Source organism: Montipora capricornis, chromosome 6 (assembly GCF_036669925.1).
Source record: "Montipora capricornis isolate CH-2021 chromosome 6, ASM3666992v2, whole genome shotgun sequence".
Taxonomy (NCBI): Eukaryota; Metazoa; Cnidaria; class Anthozoa; order Scleractinia; family Acroporidae; genus Montipora; species Montipora capricornis.
Window position 1 is genome coordinate 17838414 of NC_090888.1, and position 22500 is coordinate 17860913.

The following is a 22500-nucleotide window of genomic DNA, read 5'->3' on the forward strand; positions in this document are numbered from 1 at the left end:
TGTGGGCAGAAAGGAATGAGTACAACATAACAAGTAACCTGCGATCAGGCGTACTTTTCTTTAGAGAAGGCGCAAAAAGATACGCCTGCTACAATTTCTTAACGAGTCGTCTGCCGCCCGCCTGTCAAGAGTGATGTTATCTTTTGTCAAGTTAGTCTATAAATGTGAGCGAATAGGATTTTACCGGAAATTACCGTTACGTTGCAACTCAGGGAAAGACGATTTGGCTGCGCATGCGTAAGATTTTTTTGCCTCGTAGACGTAGCCCAAGGAGGATTCGAACTCGCTCACTCCTCATTCAGAAGCAATCGCGATGACCAAATCATAGACGGTTACGCCACAGGCTAAAGGCGCTGTTACACTGTGAAATGTTTCGTGCAACTCGTCTGGCAATGTTCTGGCGACGTTGTGGCGGGACAAGTTGCACAGTGCGTGTGCGTGACCGAAAACGAGTTTTTGTGTTTTCGTTGCACGTAATGCCATATCTGGTTATCGCATGACTCGGTAACACATTCCATCGGGCTAATTACGTAATTTTGAAATTCTCCCGGTATTCTTAAAGTGCCTATCACCTCAACACACTTTTCCAATATATTTATTCTCCGAAATCATCCCAAATACATGGTGTTGTTTTTAGAACATTTAGATTGAAATTTCACTGTTTCATTGGCTTTGAAAAACGGGAAAAGTGGTCATACCGTGGTTAATAACCGAGCAATGAAAGGGAATGGGTTCGATACCGGGTTGACGTCACAAATTAATCTGCATCGCTGTTTTCAAAGAACTACCTCAATGCAAATTAAATTGTGACGTCAACCCGGTATCGAACCCATTCTCCTTCATTGCTCGGTTATGGATCAAAGTATGATCACTTTTCACGTTTTTGAAAGCCAATAAAAAAGTCAAATTTCAATCAAAAGGTTCTATAAACAACACGATGTATTTGGACGATTTCGGAGAATAAATAAAGTGGAAAAGTGTGTTGAGGTGATAGGCACTTTAACAAAAAGGATTAAATGTGTTAAAAAAAAAAATTTAGAAACTTGTAAAGCATTTGTGTACTCGTTTTGATTGGACTCAATGCCGCTAACAACAGTTTTAACTGTGAACAACTGTGCTACAATGTGGGTGCCCGGAAAGGAAGTTTGGTGTTTTCGTTCCACTCGATATCCGGTTATCCTTCGACCCAAAAAACATTGTTCGTAACAATTCTTATTTGTTTTCAACAAACAGTCATTGAATTTCGAATGCTTATTTTACACATTTTCCTTTGATCAACCTTCTTCCACACAAATTTTTAACGTCAACACTACGCAAATTTCGGCTGGCCGATACCAGCCTTCATCAGGTTTATTTGGAGATCTAGCGAATTTACATGTTATGAAGTAATTAAAGAAGATTTCAAATGATAATGTATCGTGATATAGCTACTGGATGAAGAGACCAAAACTACAAAAGAACAAAATTCCCACCGAAACACTATTTACTGAATAAAGATATCGTTAAATTAGTCCGTCACGTTTGTCCGCCGTGACGTTATCCGTTATCGCGACGTAATGCTTGTTATCCGTGACGTAAATTGTCCGTGACGTTTGTTTCACTCTTGGGATAAACAAACGTGATGGATAATTTAACGATCTTGTTATTCAGTATATAGTGTTTCAACGGCATTTTATGCTTTTGTAATTTTGGTTTGTTTATCCAGTAGCTATATCACGTTACGTTATTATTTGAAATCTTCTTTAAGTATTTCATAACATGTGTAACATATTCTGTAAATTCGTTAGATCTCCAAATAAACCTGGATAATGGCCAGCCGAAATATCGTTAAAAAATACATATTCGAGTTGTTTGATCAGTCGTGCAGTAGTCTACTTGACTTTCACAAATATTTTTGCTCAAATTATTCACTCCACCTCAAGACACTATGTTTCTTCTCGTTTTATTTTCTCATTTCCCTATACGTAATTGAGTTGTTTTCCACACCTACTTTTCACAGAAGGTACTTCAAGTATGAAAAGAAAACAAACAGCGGTTACAAACATTTTCATTTTATACTTGACGTTTTGTATGCTGCAACATTCATCACCAGAAGTGACGGTTAAAACTGTTACACAAACATTTAAAACTTGAGCGAGGCAATGGTGACTAGTTACAAAGTATTATAACAAAATTGTAACTTCCGGTAGTTGATACTTCCGGAAGAAATTAATAAAGAAAAAGCTTCTCACTACCAATGTTTTCATTAAGAGAGGATTTTAAGTCCCTGATTAATAGCGATTTCTTCCGAAAGTATAATCTACTGGAAGTTACAATTTTGTTATAATACTCTCTAACTAGTCACCATTGCCTCGCTCAAGTTTTAACTTTTTGTGTAACAGTTTTAACCGTCACTTCTGATGATGTATGTTGCAGCATACGAAACGTCAAGTATAAAATGAAAATGTTTGTAACCGCTGTTTGTTTTCTTTTCCTGCTGAAATTGAAATGGCCAAAGAGCAAAAATATTTATGATGATACTTCAAGTATAATTCGAACTCGCCATCTCCTCATTCAGAGGCAATCGCGTTGACCACTGGACCACGAAAGACTACCTGACATAGAACTTAGAAACATAGAGACAACTGTTTGGGTGACGAATTTCTGTGTAATCGTTCGAGCCAATAACCCACGCTGACGCTACGACCCGATAACACATCTTACCAGCCTGATTACATATTTTTATTATTCTCCCGCTATTGTTATGAAACTTGAGTAAGAATTTGTAAATCCCACAGAAGAAAGTTTACTAATTTTAATTGGAATCCATGGCGTTCAATGTGGACTATGGACTAAAGAATTGAACTGGATATTCACTAAGGTACTGTAAAGAAAAAAAAAACCACTAAAATACTGTGAACTTCAAAGGAAATCGGCTAACAAAACCTTCCGACAAAGTGTAGGCAACCTGTCGCCCCTTGCTTTGTAAGAAGACTGTCACTAAACCATTGTTCAGCGCTTCCGTAAACAGTGTCGCATTTCTCTGTAAAGCTCGGCTGATTCCTCGATTGTGGCGGCACTAAGTTTTATTCGGCTCTTCTTGGATTCACGATAGTTAAGACTTCTTGCTTCCAAATATATTCCAAAGGACTTCCCACAACTACAAACGTTTTCGAGTCGGTGGAACTAAAACGATGCCTTTTTTCCCAGAATTTTCGGGGTCTGCTGTAAACAACATTATTGCCAAATCCTGTAGGAAGTGCAACTATATTGTCTTCTTTTAGACAAACCATTCTTCGGATGCATTCTGTCTAGTCTTCCATTAAAGATTTGTTTAAAAAAAATCTGAAGTCGAAGCAACAGCAGCTATAAACAGAGCCTAAATATCATTCAAATCCCTCTCGATGGCCATAATTTGATCAGTTTGCAATTCTGTACCCAATCGGAGCAAGGCTCCAATAACTCTATTGTTTTTCGGCCAATCAGAGTAAAGTCCAGATTCTGGACTACGGGCCGGCCGGCAGATGACTCGTTGAGAAATTTATCAGGCGTTCCTTTTCGCGCCCTCTCTAAAGAAAAGTATGCTTGATCGCAGGTTACATTACAAGCAAAATATCATGCTTGCTTCTACACAATATTCCTATTAAACGTTACCCGTTTAAGGAAACTAAAATCATGATTCTCCACTGGACAAGAGGATCTTCTTCTCATCCTGGAACACAACTTACGTTGCCAAACGATTGGCAATAATGTACACAGAACAATGCAAATGCCATCTGAAACTTGAGCTTTAACAGGCAACTGAAGACAACTTTGAACAACAGGATGCTTCTTTGACAACGCCAGAAGAATGATTGAAATCCCGGCATTATTCTTTGACAGCCACGGAAAAAGTATGGAAAGACAAACTGCAATTTGGATATTTTACTTTATTTTCTTAACAACTCATATACTGATTGCAATTCCCTTGTCAGTCAGGCAGTTACTCGACACGCCCTCCCCTCCCCTCGTATTCAGTGGTCTTTTTTCGTTTTGCTCACTCAGCACGGCACTTGCGTTTGTCAGGCCTTAAAGTGGTACTACGACCCAAAAAAATCTTGTTTTTCCTTTGGATTTCAAAACTACGTTAACTAAACACTAACTCACCCAAGTTTTAAGTTCTGATTTTAAAAAGAGACCTGTTTATTTTAGCTGGAATTTTCTTATTTATTGGTCCGCAATTACTAACTTTAAAATCTTGAGAGAGCTGGGTCGAGGAGAAAACGACGTCAAACACTCACTAGTTTAAGAATGCAATGCGTGTGTACGCGGCCTAATTAATATGCAGCACGGGAGTTTCGGGCTTTTGCATATATAATAAATTGCGTTTACACGCTGAAATTTTAAGCTAGTGAGTAAATGACGTCATTTTCTCTAGATCCAACCCTCTGAGGTCCAATCGGCCAGTTTTGAACGTGAGTAATGGCGGACCATGAAATCCAAAACTTACACTCAAAATAAACAGCCCTTGGATAAAACTCAAAGCTCAAAATTTTGCCAGTTAGGTGTGAAGCGAACACGTTTTCAAAATCTGAAGAAAAAAAGGAAATGATTTTTTGAAACTGCAAGCGCATAACAAAAAAAAAAAAATTCGGTAGATTGTTTTGTTTCTCTTGGGCATACATTAGAAATGCCTAATTAACAAACTTTACTTACAGCTTCATCAAAAGGCGGAACAGTGATTAACTGCTTGAATAAATCGATCAACCACTGGGACTTCAACACTACAGTCCGCCCATGCTTCACAATTACACCAAGGTCATGATAGAAATTAAGCATCGCTGTTGTTTCGTCCCCGTCATTGATACGGCAAAATTGTTTAATGACCGGGAGAAGCTGATCAAGGTCCATGTGGTACATGGACTTGGCCACAAGAGCTTCCACAACTTTTTCAAAATGGAACCACCTGCGAATAACAAAGAGATGCAAGGATGACGTAAGGAAGTTAAATTATTGAAAGGTGTTTTTTGTTTTGAACTGTCAATAATGGTCCGCTTTGTCTCCGATAGTACTCGCGCTTGTCCGTTGGGGGAACGAAAAGACAAGAGGCCGACGAAGTCGAAGGCAACCTAAAGGCTCCTTTTTCTTTAGCTTCCACCCTATTTTACGGCAGGGTTAAGGCACCACTCCAATCCCGTCGCACGCACAACTTGTCCCCAGAAATACTGGTACTCATTTTACCCATCATGGATGGAAAACTAAGTGAACGTTGGACCGCACGAGCTGGGATTCGAACCCGAAGCACTGAGATGAAATCCGGGAGAAACAACTCTTTTAAGATCTTTTAAGCTCGGTCAGTTCTGAATGCGAGAAGTAGTGGTTGCAAAAAAAAAAAGAAAAAAAAAAAATGGCCACATGGTAAAAAGTCTGACTGGAAATTACACTCAACCTTAAAACTGTCTCGGCGAATGATAGAAACACTTTCGAAATCTGAAGAAAAAAGAGAGTGACTTTTTAATGCCAATAGAGCTTTTTATCCCCTGTTCTGAGACAAGCAAAAATCAAGGAAGAACCTTAAAGATTGACGGCCACCTTAGTTACCTAAGCGGCACCTCTTCACCCATGTATGGCTCATTTTTTAACACTTCCATGATTCTCTGCCGCAACTTTTGGACGCCTTCATCGTTCTCAGCTTTGTTATTAACAGCAAAGAATGGCGCTGTGACATGCCCCCCATAATCCTGATCTGAAATTATCTTCTTGATGCACTTTTCTGTGGTCTTCACGTCCTCAAAAGGCTGATCGGCATGTGTTCCTACAATAATCACTGGAGGTCGGAGATACGGCAACTTCTTTTTTACATTCTCGAGGCTTTTGTGCGCATCATCAGCAACGGATCGAATACTGTGCACCGAAACCAACCATGACAACAAATTATCTAAATTGCTTTCATTGCTAAAATTCTCCAACAAAATCTCATTAATTCCCATTCTGCAACAGGGCTTTGTTTCCGTCAACAAGTTTTTATTGAGATTATACACCAAGACGTAAACTGCTCGCTGAGATAGAAACACGGAATGTGCAGCATAATAAAGACGTTGGCCGGCAAAATCCCACAGACTTAAAATCACTTCTTTTGTTTTGACGTCATCTTCCAGTCGGAGATCTTGCAAGTAACTCACAACTAGGTCAGCGACATTATTTGGCAAGGTCGCAGTATCGATATTTAACTCTAATTCGTAGCTTTTTACTGGCCCTTCATCCTTGGATTTTCCCACCTCCTCAACAACATCGCTCTTCTGGTCCATATAGGCTGATGATTCAGCCTCATTTGATGGCGGCTCCAGGTTTTCTTGGTCTTCAACTTCCTCTTCAAGGCTGCTTTTCTAGAAAGAAAAGTGGTGATTTTTGTGAAAGAGGCTGCTGGTCAGACAAAGTAACTGTCATCACCTTGAAAACTACTTCCTCTCGCAGTAAGAAAAATCATTTTTAAGGCAATATTGTAAGTATGCAGCTTTTGAGAGCTTCAGTATCCATACTAACTTTCTGTTCTCGCCCCACTGGTATATGTAATGTACCATGCCTCAAAAACAAGCGCAGTAAAGAAACAAAGTGTACCAGTTGCTAATTCATGTACTGCGGTATATGCTGTTCAATTGCAGTCAAATCCGGGAATATTTTATAGGACCTGACATCAAAAGATTTAAATCTATCACACTGCATTCGGTTTTCACTGGCGAAAAATGTCTGCGCATGAGTCGCGCAAAATGGCACGTGATACGTTTCCTGGACTATCATTGGCTTGCATGAAAAAAGCACTCCCGAGAAGAACAGGAAAATGGCTGCCGTTTGAGAATCGGTAGCTTGTTGGTTTCCGTTCTTTTTAGAGCGATCAAGGCTAGTTTTAACGCCAGTTTCAAGTGGAATGTATTCTTAGAGAACGTTTATGTTTTGTAACACGTTTGCAACTCCAATCCAACTAGTATCCTCGGAAAATTTGCTCCTGGAAAAAATTATTTCGTGGGATAAGAGCTGCGAAACAGGTGAGTTTTTTACGCAATTTTTAATGTGGAAAGTTTGTTGCCACCGGGTACAAAAAGTTACTGTAATGTGCAGAAAGGAGGATTCCAAAGGTTTCCGTTCATGTGTGAATTGGCTTGTACCAGGTGGCCTGGAAATGGCAATATTGTTCAACGTGAAAGTTATTTTTTTTCTGCGTTACTCCTTACGCTCGGCACCTCTACATGAATGATCAATGATTCGATCAGATGTGAATTTGATTTTGAATGTGATTGTGTCATTGGGAACGTAACCCTAGTATCAAATATTTTAAATAGCTGCTTTTAAGGTCATTTATATTCCATTTTCTGGTGAATGTCTTAGTTATTATACTTTTTAGCAGTCACAACTCAACGATCCTTGCGTTCAAGTAGTTACCAAGTTATGGATTTGCAATTAATTTGAGTTTAAAATCAAAATCAAAATCCATGTTAGTTAAAATAATGTTTGGAAAAACAGAAGTGTAGGTACAGATGTATATAGATATCTGTAGATTCAGGTTCGTGACTGTTTTTCAAATCTTTTTTTTTTAGACTGTTGTTTTCTGGAAGCATTAATGATGTAATTTTGGTTTTAGGCGACTGTCATGTGTTGTTGGACCAAAGAATCTGTTTTGAGTCAAGTATGGTTGACAGTGGATAGTTGTTTCTGAAAAGGCTGAAAGGAAGCTCTATTGCCTTGGACTTTTTTGGTTACACCCCACATGTTTGTTCTTTTCTAAGATCATGGCAAAATTTATTAACATATTATGTGATTTGAAGCTGCAGCTAGAAACAATTTCCCATGCATAAGGTCTCATTGGATTTGATAGCAGTAAAATAAGTTTGGTAAAAAAATATGTTTAGAGTTTTTATCATAACTTTTCATCTTGGTCCCGCTGGACTTCAAACATGCTCTACCACTTTGCACAAGGAGCTTGTCAATCAACTGTTACCTTTTGGTGTATTTGCAATATGATCTTTGGATAGCAATCGATTTATTTTTCTTATCCCATATGTGTAGATATCCTATGTCTGTAACATAGTTTTAAGCTTTTATTTCCTGTAGTGTATCTTTATTATAGTTAGCACATGACCCCACAAACATGTATTATATCTTTAATATTGATTGTGTATGAATAAAGGATATTGTTGTCTTGTCTTGTAGATAAGGCAAAACAGCCTCAGTTGTATTTGCATTATTATTTCTGAGTGTTACTTTTAAAGGGCAAACCATTATAGTTCGCAGGAGTCCAGGAAAAGTATTCCAAATATTCATTGATTTGAAGTTCCTGAAGCAGGTAAATCTTGAAGAGTTTAAGTAACGATATTTGGAATATGCAGCATTTCTATTTGGGAATGTTTAAGTCCACAGAATTTATTTTCTTTACGTTGAGAAGTACTGTAAGAGCTGTCAGGTAACTCAGATGGAAATTTGACAGACCTTAGCTGTAATTTAAATTATTAGTACAGTTTTGGTCGTTAGTGGAACACAATATTTTATTGGGACATTTTTTAGTGAGTGATTAACCCACTGACTCCTGGGGATTCCCCATTGACAAGTAAAATCGTCTGGTGTCAGACAGAGTAAAATGCTAAGTATGGCCGATTTAGGAGTGAAAGGCTTAAAGTGCTATTATTAGTTTGACTTTCTTTTTCTTCATTTGAACCAAAACAAGTGATTAATCATCACCTCCACCATGCTTTGCTTTGCGTTGCTTTGGCTTTTAGAACAAAGTATCAAAGTTGAAGCTGGTGGCTCGAGGAGTACACTATTAAGACTATAATGGTATTTGAGTATTATTGAATGGTATTTGAGTATCATTAAAGTCATTAAATCAATGGGAATCCAAACATGAGGATGCAGTTTGCTCAGGAGGATTTTTCCCTATAAAAATGGCTGGCCACTTATTGGAATTTTTTTTAAAAACAACCCTTAAAGGTAACAGAACGTTGTTTTGTGGACGTAGGCTAAAGAAATCTGACCCCTTAGAGGAACCAGTTCTAAAGTGACAAATGACTAGCAAATAACTTTTACTTATGAATTATTCATAAGTAAAAGTTATTTGCTCGTGTACCAAATTGTCTTACAGTTCCAGTCATTTTTCAGATTGATAGCCTTAAATGTACTGCAGCAACTCCGCCGGCTGTTTGGTCTCAGCATCATAAGCAGTACAAATCCACAATTTTTTCTCCAAAAAGGAACAAAAAGAAACCTGTCATTCTCGTAAGGGAGTTCCCCTTGGGGCAGTTTGTTTACTTTACCACCATTGTTTAATACTATCCAGGGACTAAATCAAGAATGGAAATAGATTACAGTTTGAAAAAAGATGCCACTTTTTTTTACTTCTTACACTCACTGCATTCAACTTTAATTTATTCACCCTTGGAAATGGTAGGAATGATTAGTATTCTTTAAAGCAATTGCTAAAAATTCATTGCACCTAATGTTGAAATATTTTTTACATATGGAAAGGTAACAGGAATCGTCTCCAGAAACTGCAACATGGGATGACGCCCCTTTCAAATGTAGCTTTGTATGCTTTTGCTCAATGACTTTGAACAATTATTACAGAAATATGAAGTTATGGAGTTTGTTAAAAGTTAAACCTAACGGAAGGGGATTAAAATTATTGAAACCACTGTGTTGCAACAAGAGTCCACAAAGAGAGGTTAAATAATTTATTGCACTGGAAGTATTTAGTAGGCCAGCATGAAATTTGTTTTGGATTATAGCACTGAATCAATCACCTTCAACAAGTTTTCCAAACTTTGAAGATACCTAATTTTATATCCTCCTGCTGTTTTATTGCTGGAAGATAAAACCAATTCTTGATTAGTTATTTTTGTTGTCACATTAACCCACTACAATGTGATGAAAGCGCATTATTAGCTGTAGCAATATTTTGTTACAGTAAAATCCCCCCTGCTAGTGAGCTGGATTTCTGAATCAATTTTTCAACTTGGAATACCGGTATTGTTGTTTTGGCTATTCAGAGTTAACCTTATCTATGTTTATTTCTATAATTTGGAGGGAAGCAAACGATTGGCATTTTGCTTGAAACGACTATAGCAATATATAATTGCAACTAAAAGGTTTCCTTCTAGTGTACCCAATATGAGGTGCTTATATGACATGTTATGTATGATATTGGTTATTATTGCTGCTAAATTCACTTTAAAATTTATCTTTGAACGACTGAAATACATTTCTAAATTTTCAGGGACGTCATGCATTTCTTTTTTTTCCTCCGTCTTAATAAATTTGCCTCCATGGACCACTTGAATGGCCATTTTACCAACTTAATTTTGAAAAAAAATGCAAAAATCTTAACATTTTCGGCTAGATGCGGGGCCCCGCGGAAACAGTGTGCAAATATTTAGTCGAAAGAGGAACCATTTGGAAATTTAGTGGTATGTTTTTTGCTCCACTTTTTAAAAGATAAACGCATGAATTGAAATCAAGATGGTATTCCATTAGCCGGTAAGCTCCACAAACAAATTTCCACTCAAACACTGTCACAGCAACCTAGACTCGCGTTGACCTTGAAATTGTTAAAGAAATTTCCCTCGTAGCACTGTTGGCTAAAATGACGGTGGCCCACAACTAAAAAGAGAATCTCGTTGGCATAAAACGCACTATGCAGTCAAAATATTCGTCCGTTTTACTGGCCTGAAAAAGATTTTTGTTTTTTATCGACGGAGATCGGATAAACACCCGATGGCAGCCATGTTTGCTTTGAGCTATTGAAGTCACATGACAAGGCCTCGACCAATCAGACATTTTTCGCCAGTGAACATTCGGTTACTGGTTTAAATCTGGAGCAGGCGTATACAAGTCCAGTCCTGTAAGCAATGTACCACCCGGCCCTTGCAATATCGGCTAAAAGGAAGAGAATTATAATCAATGTCTTCTCTAATGCCATGGCAATGATAGTACTGATCTGTGAAAACGCGTTTTTGCCCAGAAGTTGCAAACATCTCTCGGCGCACATGTCCCCATCACGCCGCTGACGTTTATTAATATTATTATTAATTTCGGATTACTGAAGTGCGTTCGACAGTCGCTTTAAAAGCAAAGGAGAAGGGTAGGTAAATAACCCCCCACCCCCCCCATTTTTTTTTTTTTTTTTTGTATTTTTTGGCAAAAGTAGATCATTACCTTTCTGCGAGGCAAGTTTTAAAAAAATCTGTACGTGGGAACATTTTGGGCGCGAACGTCCTTAAGAGGGTAAGCTGTGGTCAAAATAACTACGCATCAAAACGTTACAAAGTAAATAGCCCCCAGAGAGGACATGTGGTTAATAGTAAAATACTAAACGCAGAAAGATTGAAGAAGTAAAAGGAATCGACTAACGTTGTCACAGGAGCGACTTCAGAATGCCCCGCCACTATAGTCTTCTTTTAGCGGCATCGTTTGAAGAACGAGAGGTATCTATTTGTATGGAAATTAGTGGCCGGGCATTCTAGAGTTAAGCGGACGTGGAGTATCACAAAAGCGATCAAAATCAGAATTTTGTTCTAATTGTCTGACAGATTATTACTAAGAAATATCCCTTGCCAAAAAGCAGCGTGTTGGCTCCATACAAACAATTAGCGCATATGACGTATCAATGCAAGTATGACATCATTCAAGAAAGCAGACCAGGGGCGTAGCCAGGATTTTTCAAAGGGGGGGGGGGGGGTTGTCACACTGTGTTAAACAGAGGGTACTCACCAAATTGTGGCGTTTTCGCCACCTGAATTTTGTAGGTTGCTTGCTTAAAAAAAAGGCTTACGAAAGGGGGGTCACGGGCACCCCAGGGCACGGGCACCCCAAAGACCCACTTACTACGCCCTTGCAGACGAACAAAAAATGAACCCTAATTATGCACAGGATACCCAAGATAAGATAATGCGTCTCCTCATGTCGAACGCAATTATTATTATTATTATTATTATTATTATTATTATTATTTAATTATTATTATTATTATTACATCACCGCTACGCAATCTTGTGCGCAATAAACTTCCGCAAGGTCTCACTCAATTAGGCAATTATATCATACCTGGATCTGGTCTAATTGTGACATAGTCGCATTTTTCTTGTCTGCTTCAGTTTGGATCAAATCTTTAGCAATTAGTTTTGCTATTTCATCCCCAAATTCAGATTCCTCGAGTTTCTTTCGTTCACTCGGAGTCCAGTTCATGACTTGATCCACCTCAACTTCACATGCTTCAACTCCAACAGTACTCTCTTCGCTAGGGTCAAAAGGTAAACTGAGCAGAGATTTCTTCAGGCTTGTTTTGCCTGCACGGGCCTGTCCAAGAATTATGATGCGCCCACGATAAACTTTGACCTTTTCAGTTTGCATGGCCTTCTGAAAAGCATACACAGCCTCTGAGCCCCGGGCAAGAATTTCGAGTGGTACAGATGAACCTGTAAAAGAACAAAAAACTGAAATTATGTGTATTAATCGATGATGACTTGGGCATACTCCAAAAAAAATCCAAATACGTTCCACAGGGGTAGGACCTACAGTAAAATGACTACCATGTTCCACTAATAAACTTTATGGGAAACTCATTCAATCAATACTTGTTTACTAATCAACCAAAAAATCTGCAATTGAAAACAAAGATACAAACTGAAAGCTAATATTGCCAAGATTATTAAGTGTTTGTGAGTCTGTATCACCATCTCAGGGATATACTCTGTGTTTGAAAATAAAACAAAATAAAAATCACCTAGCCCTCCGTACCTTTGTTGTGAAAGGGATAAAATTCCCTGGACTATAGTTTGTCTTAAAGAAACAATTTACAAATTCTAGGAGGAGGAGGAAGAAATTATAATAAAACACCAAAAATACTGATTTCTTAATATTGTACAAATACGTACGAAATGATGTATGAAATGAATCATATACTGAACTGACGATATGAAATCAAGTAAAGCTATGATCCTCACAGTTATGCACTCAATTTTAGCAATTAAGCAGTCCTGAAAATTTCAGGACTTCAATGGGGTTTGAACCCGTGACCTCGTGATACCGGTGCGACGCTCTAACCAACTGAGCTATAAAGCCACTGACGTTGGGAGCTTTACTTGATTTCATATCCGCAATTCCGTATATGATTTATTTCATATATCATTTCGTTCATTGATTCATTCCTCACGGGAAAATTACATTCCACAAATGACCAGCTCCCAGATGTCATGCCAGTAGTGGCCCTTTGGCTCACACGTTCACAGGTTCACACGTTGAATTATTTTGTAATGTCCTGTCTCGTTTTGAGGTCTTTTACTTTTTAAAGCTTTGGGAATAAATACAACCCCCCCCCCCCCCCCTTACAATGTTGGTACACAAACAATGTGCTATATTGCTCAAAAGCAACATGGTAAGGTAGGAGGGGGTGCTTATGAAGTTTTTGTTTTCTATTGTAAAAAAGGGGTTGGTGTCCCAAACATTTTGACGAAGATTATAGGCAACCACACAAAGGTTCATGCGATACCCTTGTGTCAACGTTCTTGTTTACACTGAATGAACTACAGGGAAGAATGTTAATTGTTCGCCGCTTTCAGAGTAAAAAACCTACTTTTTAGCGTGACAGTATCATCCTTCCTTGCACTTTTCAATCCTTCCTCTTTTTGTACCTCAAGCGTTTCTTTTGCCTTAACAATGTCTACATCACCTCTGTTATTCACAGTTGATTTCTGAGTAGTATACTCTTGTTTTTTTGGTCTATCCTCCGAATTGTTTGCCAACGTTGCAGCGATCTGCGCTGCAAACTGTGCCCGTACATTAGCCTCGGCTTGTTGTTGTGACGTCAAAAGAGGAGTACTTGAACTACTTCTCTCTCCTGAAAAGTCCAGTGTAATATTTGGAGTCCCGAGTGCAGTGCTCATCGAACTACTTGCAGGTTGTCGTTTAAGAATTTCCTGTACCACATCCTTATTGCTATTTGGATCTTTGATTTGGATTATTTTTCTTTCTCGAGTTCTAGGCTCAAACTGTGGTTGGAACTGTTGCATTCCTTGCAAGGGGTTTGCTGGGGCTCTGACAACATATACAGGTGGTGAAGGCTGTCCAATTGGATAACCTGGGGATTGTTGATATACAAAGGGTCCATGAGGCTGTGAGGGACCAGACACTGGAGGAAACTGCCCCTGCATTGCTTGGGGTGGTCGGTAATGGGGTGGACCACCCATGGGAAGTTGAAAATCAACCTAAAGAAAAATGAAAAAGGAAAAAGTAATGATCATTCAAAAACTCCATCATTCATGAGCATAATAGCCTATCAAAACACAGATAAAACGTCATGTGCATCAGCTTTATCTCCTGATAAAAAACTCCTCGTTAGTATTCCTTATGTAAAGAATACTAATAAGGCATGGCTTGTCCTTCTTGTATGCTAATCACAGCACATGTTACATGTATATCGGGGCTAAATACACTTGCTACGCCTCATGTTTTTCAACCTGATAAAAATACTGCTGCTCGTTTTTTAAACATTACTTCAATACCTTCAGGGAAAAACAGGATATAGTGACCCAACATCACACCAAAAATTAAGGCAACAGGATAAAAAAACCGGCCAAAACAGTTTCCCTCAAAATTTCCCCCCACATTTTCTCAATCAACCACGCCATATTAGTACAAAAATCCCAAAATTAATTAAAGCACCAGCTGGACAACAGTTAGGGCTAAACGTTATTATTTACCTTTAAGTAAACCCGGTTTAGGGTCCTAAAATTGGTGATTTGGACACATTCTCTAGCACTGTGCAAGCACTAAAATTCCTGGTCCCCAGATTGCTGCTGACTACAATGCATCATTGGTTTGTCAACACTCAACAGCGAATCCATTATCGAGAACATGCCCAACAAAAAAAAAAAAACAGAGCACACAAGAATGTGATACAATTTTTGTCACACACTGTTTAGACCTACAATACAATCATAGACAAAAGTAGTTGGGAAGGTTATGTAAATGAACCACACCAGAGCTGTATTTCAACCCGCTTCTGTTAAACCTCAAAAGAAATAGTTTTACTTTCTCTTACATAGCCCCCTCCCCCCTATTCAATGTTGGAAGGTAACTCAACAATTTCCCACTGAAACCATTCAGTTTTGCACAACATTGAAGAAGGGGGGAGGGGAGACAAGCAATGAATACTTCAAAAGTGCTAACCTTCCCAACAGTTTTGTCTAGGATTGTAGCTGACAAGCATTACAAAGATCTGTTGCCAAAAGATCAACATGTCACATTGTGTTGCCATCCATTGTAACATGCAGTCTAAGAACAAACGCACATGATGATGTTCACAATTTCATTTCCATGAGTACCACTCATGGGTGAAATGAGCAAAAAGTGAGTGGCTGCCGTTTGAAGACAATCACATATTAATTAACTATTTAACCGCTGGGAGTGGGGGTTAACAGATTTTACACTGTTAAACCGAGGGAGTCGTATCCTAGAGCACCTGAGGAGTCCGTGGGTTAAGCAGTCTAAAAAACCCCAAAATGTCCCCTTCATAAATCCACTGACCTCTGGGAGTGAGACTTACATGTAAAAGATTTTACTCTGTCTAATGCCAGACAATTTAATTTGTCAACTGGGGGCGTCCTAGGGCATTTAAGGTGTCAATGGTTTAACTCTCGACTAGGAAACTAACAATACTGGCTGTAACATCAGAGGGAAGTCAAAGATAACACGTTTAGTACAATGATACCTCAATACATCCTCGTTAGAGCGATACAGTAAGTGGGTAGCACATAAAAAATGGCCAATTGACCTTGAACTAGACGTTTCATTGGTAGAGAATGGTTTTAAAGTAACACAGCCCTCATTAAACACTGCCACAAATTGGGATGCTGGACGTCATGCATTTGATGATGCCTCTCACCCCCTAGCCCAGCGTTTCTGTAGTGCAGTTTTCACAATTGCCCTAATTTTAACCCAAAAAACATCCACTATGTTCTTCAATTCCATTTTCTAACTCTTCTCCCTCTGTTGAATCGGACTATTTTCGTTAGTTTCGTACTCCGGCTCTAAATTTTCAGAAAATTACAAAAAATTACTAATGGGGAAAAAATTACTTACAGAAAATTTCTCTGAGGACGTTATGTTAATGAATGGTTTGACCACATGGTGACGTAAGAAATTAATTTTTCCACTGAACATTGCACAAATAAACATGGCAGCATTTTGAAAATTACATTTGAACTCTAAATGTGAAAACAACCAGTAAAAATATCAACGTTTAAACTTTGAAAGATGACAAGAAGATCATAATGATATAGTATAATTTAGGACCAAAACTCTTTTTCAGCCAAGATTACATTTACATACATGTGGGTGACAGTAATTCGCTCTTAATGCAATTTTCATGTGCATTTACATTTACTGCTATAAAATTCATTCACCTAAACATTAGCCATAGAAATCAGGAGACACTTTATGGCAGCCTGGCTTACTAATATATTTTTTTTGGGGGGGTGGGGGGGGGGGGCTTACTAAAAAAAAAAAAATAAAAAATAAAAAAGGCTTACAGGGATAAATGTACACATACCATACAATTCAGTGAATTTTTTAGCCCTTTAAACACTGCAACTCAAAAATCCCCACTTGACAATTCAAGATGACACAATGTCAATATTTTAGTGATGGAAAGCACCTCCCAGGAAGCAAAAATTAAGAAACAAAGACTGGAAAATAATTTGTATAATCATATGATCAATAATATGCATGCAAAATTTCAGCAAGTTGATTGACTGAGAGCACATTAATTAATCCCACACAGACTGTGCAGAAAAGTGAAATTAGTGCATATACAATGTAGTTGAAACTACTCATGTAGTGCAATAAAGGTGAAAATCTTGCATGTACCATTATTAATAAGTAATAGCATGGTTTTTCTCGTACAATTTTGGAATAAATAAGCACTTGTAAATTTTTCAAATACTACAAAATAATTGCACTTGCATTTTGTTAATCTTTGAAAAAAATCTACTCATGCTTATTTATTCCAAATTGCACTCGAAATCATGTGACTGCCTATACAAATACCACAGGAATGCTTATTTTCCCTCTTACTTACATTCTTTCTTGCACCTTTCAATGCTTCCTCTTTTTGTACCTCAAGTGTTTCTTTTGCCTTAACAATGTCTACATCACCTCTGTTATTCACAGTTGATTTCTGAGTAGTATACTCTTGTTTTTCCTCTGAATTGTTTGCCAACGTTGCAGTTTGAGATTCTTTATAGAGGTCCTCCTTAGTAAAAATCTCCACTCTGCAGCTGACATTAGAAATCTTTCCATTTGCTACTGTGGTAGCATCAACAGAGCTAACCAAAGATTTTGATCCCAATAAACTTTCACCTGAACTTCCTTCACATACCTTGGAAGCTTTTACAGCTTCTTTGGGTTGTGATTTCACAGGGACTGTCCCTTCTTTCATCTGTGTTTCCTGAACCTTTTCCACAACATTACTAACAGTATCATTCTTTCTTGCACCTTTCAATGCTTCCTCTTTTTGTACCTCAAGCGTTTCTTTTGCCTTAACAATGTCTACATCACCTCTGTTATTCACAGTTGATTTCTGAGTAGTATACTCTTGTTTTTTTGGTCTATCCTCCGAATTGTTTGCCAACGTTGCAGCGATCTTCCCTGCAAACTGTGCCCGTACATTAGCCTCGGCTTGTTGTTGTGACGTCAAAAGAGGAGTACTTGAACTACTTCTCTCTCCTGAAAGGTCCAGTGTAATATTTGGAGTCCCGAGTGCAGTGCTCATCGAACTACTTGCAGGTTGTCGTTTAAGAATTTCCTGTACCACATCCTTATTGCTATTTGGATCTTTGATTTGGATTATTTTTCTTTCTCGAGTTCTAGGCTCAAACTGTGGTTGGAACTGTTGCATTCCTTGCAAGGGGTTTGCTGGGGCTCTGACAACATATACAGGTGGTGAAGGCTGTCCAATTGGATAACCTGGGGATTGTTGATATACAAAGGGTCCATGAGGCTGTGAGGGACCAGACACTGGAGGAAACTGCCCCTGCATTGCTTGGGGTGGTCGGTAATGGGGTGGACCACCCATGGGAAGTTGAAAATCAACCTAAAAGCAAGAGGACATTGTTATTCTTAGCCAAGGAAGTGAAAAATGATCAATAATTCATGAGCCTAATAGCCTATCAAAACAACAATGAAAAGTCATGTGCATCAGCTTTATATCCTGATCATGAAAACACTTCTCGTTAGTATTCTTTACATAAAGAACACTAATTAACAATTAGACCCGTGGCCCTTAAGGGCGAAGGGTCTAATTGTTTTAGTATCACCCAACGTCAGTTGGACAGAAAAGGCAATAATAAAGTTAGCGAATGCAAGTTGAAGAAATATTTATTTGGCCGGAATAAAACGAAAGAAAACATCACGCTTTTCGCTACTCGAGGACTATTACCAATAGTCATCTAGTAGCGTAGCCATTATAAAAATGCAGGATTTGCATTAGTCCACTAGTTGGGTGATACTAATTAACAATTAGACCAGTGTAGCCCTTGAGGGAGAAGGGTCTAATTGTTTTAGTATCACCCAACTAGTCGCACAGAAAGGGTCAATAATGAAGTTAGAAAATGCAAGTTGAAGAAATATTTATTTGGGAATAAAACGAAAGAAAGCGTCATGCTTTTCGCTACTTGAGGACTATTACTAATAGTACTCTAGTAGTGTAGCCAATTAATTAAAGTGCAGGATTTGCATTAGTCCACTAGTTAGGTGATACTAATAAGGCATTGCTTGTTTTTCTTGAATGCTAATCACAGCAAATGTTTTATTGGTGCTCAAAACACTTGCTACGTCTCATGTTTTTAAACCGATAAAAACATGCACTGCTTGTTTTTTAAACATTGCTTGAATGGCTTCAGGCAAAAACAGGAAAAGTGACCCAACACACAAAATCCACACAGTAAAATTAAAATTAAGATTAAAATTAAGGCAACGGGATAAAAAGATATCAAAACAGTTTCCCTCAACCTTTTCCCCACATTTTGTCAATAAACCTCGCGATAAGAGGGCTATAAGTGATTGTGTACCTAAAATTGGTGATTTGGACACATTCTCTAGCACTGTGCCTTAAGAGTCGAAGTATTTTAACATTTCCCGGTCGCCACCATTTTTCACAATCGGGAAGTTTGCCGGGAGGTTGCTGCTGACACCAATGCAACACTCAACAGAGTACCCAAAGATAAATTTAACAAAAAAAAAAAGAGTACACAAAGATGGGATACGATTTTTGTCAGACACTGTTTAGATCTATCTCTAGCTGATAAGCGTTACAAAGACCTGTTGACAGAAGGTCAACGTGTCATTTGAGGTGTCAATGGTTTAACTCTCGACTGAAGGAAACTAACAATACTAGCTGTAACATCAGAGGGAAGTCAAAGATAACAAGTTTAGTACAACGATACCTCAATACATCCTCGTTTGAGAGATACAATACGTGGGTAGCACACAAAAAATGGCCAATTCCTTGAACTACATGTAGACGTTTCATTGGTAGAGAGTGGTTTTAAAGTAACACAGCCCTCATTAAACACTGCCACAAATTGGGATGCTGGACGATGCATTTGATGATGCCTCTCACCCCCTAGCCCAGTGTTTCTGTAGTGCAATTTTCACATTTGCACTAATTTAAACCCCACAAACATCCACTACGTTTTTCAATTCCATTTTCTAACTCTTCTCCCTCCGTTGAATCAGACTATTTTGGTTAGTTTCGTACTACAGCTCTAAACTTTCAGAAAATTACAAAAAATTACTAATGGGGAAAAAAATTACTTACAGAAAATTACAGGGATTACAGAAAACTTCTCAGAGGACGTCGTGTTAATGAATGGTTTGACCACACAGTGACGTAAGAAATTAATTTTTCCACTAAACATTGCACAAATAAACATGGCGGCATTTTGAAAATTACTTTCGAACCCTCAGTGTGAAAACAACCAGTAAAAATATTAACGTTTATGCTTTGAAAGATGACAAGAAGATCATAAAGTATAATTTAGGACCAAAACTCTTTTTCAGCCAAGATTCCCTTTAGAACATGTAGGTGACGGTAATTTGCTCTTAATGGAATTTTCATGACATTATTATGCATTTACATTTACTGCTATAAAATTCATTCACCTACATTAGCATGCAGAGAAATCACGAGACACTTTATGGCAGCCTGGCTTACTCAATTCTTAGTATTATTATTACTTTTTAAAGGCTTAAAAGGATAAATGTACCATACAATTCAGTGAATTTTTTTGCCCTTTAAACACTGCAACACAAGAATCCCCATTTGACAATTCAAGATGACATGATGTCAATATTTTAGTGATGGAAAGCACCTCCCAGGAAGCAAAAATTAAGAAACTAAGACTGGAAAATAATTTAGCACGTTGATTGCTGAGAGCACATCAAATCCCAAACAGAGCGCAGAAAAGTGAAATTAGTGCAGATACAATGTAGTTGAAACTACACATGTAGTGCAATAAAGGTGAAAATTTTGCATGTACTATTATCAATAAGTAATAGCATGGGTTTTCTCGTACAATGTGGCATAAAATAAAGCACTTGTAATTTTTTTTCAAAGACTACAAATTGCACTCGCATTTTGTTCATCTTTGAAAAAAAATTACTCATGCTTATTTATTCCAAATCGCACTCAAAATCATGTGATCACCTATACAAATAGCACAGCAATGCTTATTTCACTCTTACTTACATTCTGTGGAATAAATGGACCAGGTTGCCCAGGGGCTAAAAACTGTGCTGCCCGAGGATGTCCTATCATTTGTACCACAGGAGCCCCAGGAGGAGAGGAGTAGACTGGCTGATTACTGGGAGGTGGTGGTCTGGGAATTCGCATGGAACGTTGATAAAATTGTTGATTTGGAAGGCGTGGCTGTCCTTGTGAATGTAGTCCTTGCATTTGGCCAGGCATTGCCTGCATCATTAGATTCTGTGGCAACGGTCCTGCAATCTAAATGTTCATGCAAGCATTGTCCTGTGCATCATATATTCATTTGTGGGTTTGGCAATGAATGAAACCAACAAAAACAGAACTGACACCCTCAGTAAGATTTTTGTTTTTCTGTTGTTTTGGTTAAATCTTGGACCCAATACAGAGGTTTGTGAGTCAGGTGTACATGTACAGTTCCTATAGCTCTATTTTCAGGACTTTTCTCTTCCTTACAAAGTAAGCAATACTTTCTCTGCAGTTTTTTTATTACCCTTACTACTTATTGGTCCTTCTAGGATTGAACTCATAACTTCCCACATGGTGATACAATCGAACAACGTAAAACAATGGATAATAACCTTGACATAAGCAACTAAATTCTCCGTTACAAACGACTGATCACAATTTATACTTGTAAAGACAATCATTGATGAAGCATCAACACACCTGCAATGTACCATTTCTTCAATTCCTTCCTTGTAAAAAACCTATTAATTGAGTTATCAAGACAAAAACTGCACTACACAGCTCCAAAGACTTAAAGAAATCCATAGCAATTTACATGTACCTTTTTTCAATACTTTATGAAAACCGCAGGTACAAAACGCAGGTCACACGTCACAGGTCACAGGTCACAGGGCACAGGTCACAGGTCATTGTTTTACTTATAAAGAAAGTATTCTAAACATTCAGAAAAGCTAACCCTAGGCCTAAAAACTTTTCTTTAGGCATAATTAGGCCTAAAATTAGCTTTTATGAATGTTTAGGATACTTTTCTTTAGGCCTAATTAGTCCGGCCTAATTAGGACTAATTAGGCCTAAAAAGGCCTAATTGGGCCTATAATTAGGCCTGAGGTTAGCTTTTATGAATGTTTAGGATACTTCCTGTATGGGTTAAATAATGACCTGTGCCTTGTGACCTGTGACCTGCATTTTGTACCTGCCGTTATGAAAATTTGCCTCTGCCTGAGTGAGAACGAATAGACAAAGCATGACAAAGCTTCATCCAGTTTGAAGTAATTTTTGTTATTTAGAAAGCATGAAGGGAATCAAAGAGTCACTGATGCCACATTGTTTCACTTTCATCATAAATACTTCCCAATTTTTAATTTTAAGTTTCTCTATTCACCAACCAAATTTCCTTGCCCCACCCTGGGTGTCATTTCATAGATGAGGCTTTAATGTGCCAAGTCTGGCATTTCAAATGGACAAAAAGTTCTGTTTACGGGCATTTCAGAGCAAAACAAAGACCGTAAATGAGAAACTGTTTGGAGAACTAAATACATTGTGTATTTTTAGCTGAACAAGGAAATGACAAATGTCACAAAAAATATGGTATCATTTTGTTACTGTAACATTTAAATGCATTGTCATCAATTAAGAAAAATTCTCTTTGTTTATTTCTGGAGAGGTAATTGACTGATTGTCTCATTACACTGTATTTATGCCTGACATGATCCAGATAGTGCTATAAAAATTAATTAATGTCTTTCATGCTGTTATTATTTTGTCCAGAG

The 22500-nt window shown here is 38.0% G+C and overlaps 1 protein-coding gene across 1 annotated transcript in view; it reads right to left on the minus strand.

The window, feature by feature from the left end:
* The window catches only part of LOC138051672 (uncharacterized), a 47503-nt gene that overhangs the window by 17036 nt on the left and 7967 nt on the right, over window positions 1-22500 (minus strand). The window contains exons 4-9 of the mRNA XM_068897925.1: window positions 20747-21004; window positions 17078-18091; window positions 13574-14204; window positions 12046-12416; window positions 5560-6344; window positions 4675-4924 (exon numbers count right to left, since the gene is read on the minus strand). Of these exons, the coding sequence (XP_068754026.1) occupies window positions 4675-4924; window positions 5560-6344; window positions 12046-12416; window positions 13574-14204; window positions 17078-18091; window positions 20747-21004 (3309 nt within the window). The remainder of the gene's footprint in view (window positions 1-4674; window positions 4925-5559; window positions 6345-12045; window positions 12417-13573; window positions 14205-17077; window positions 18092-20746; window positions 21005-22500) is intronic.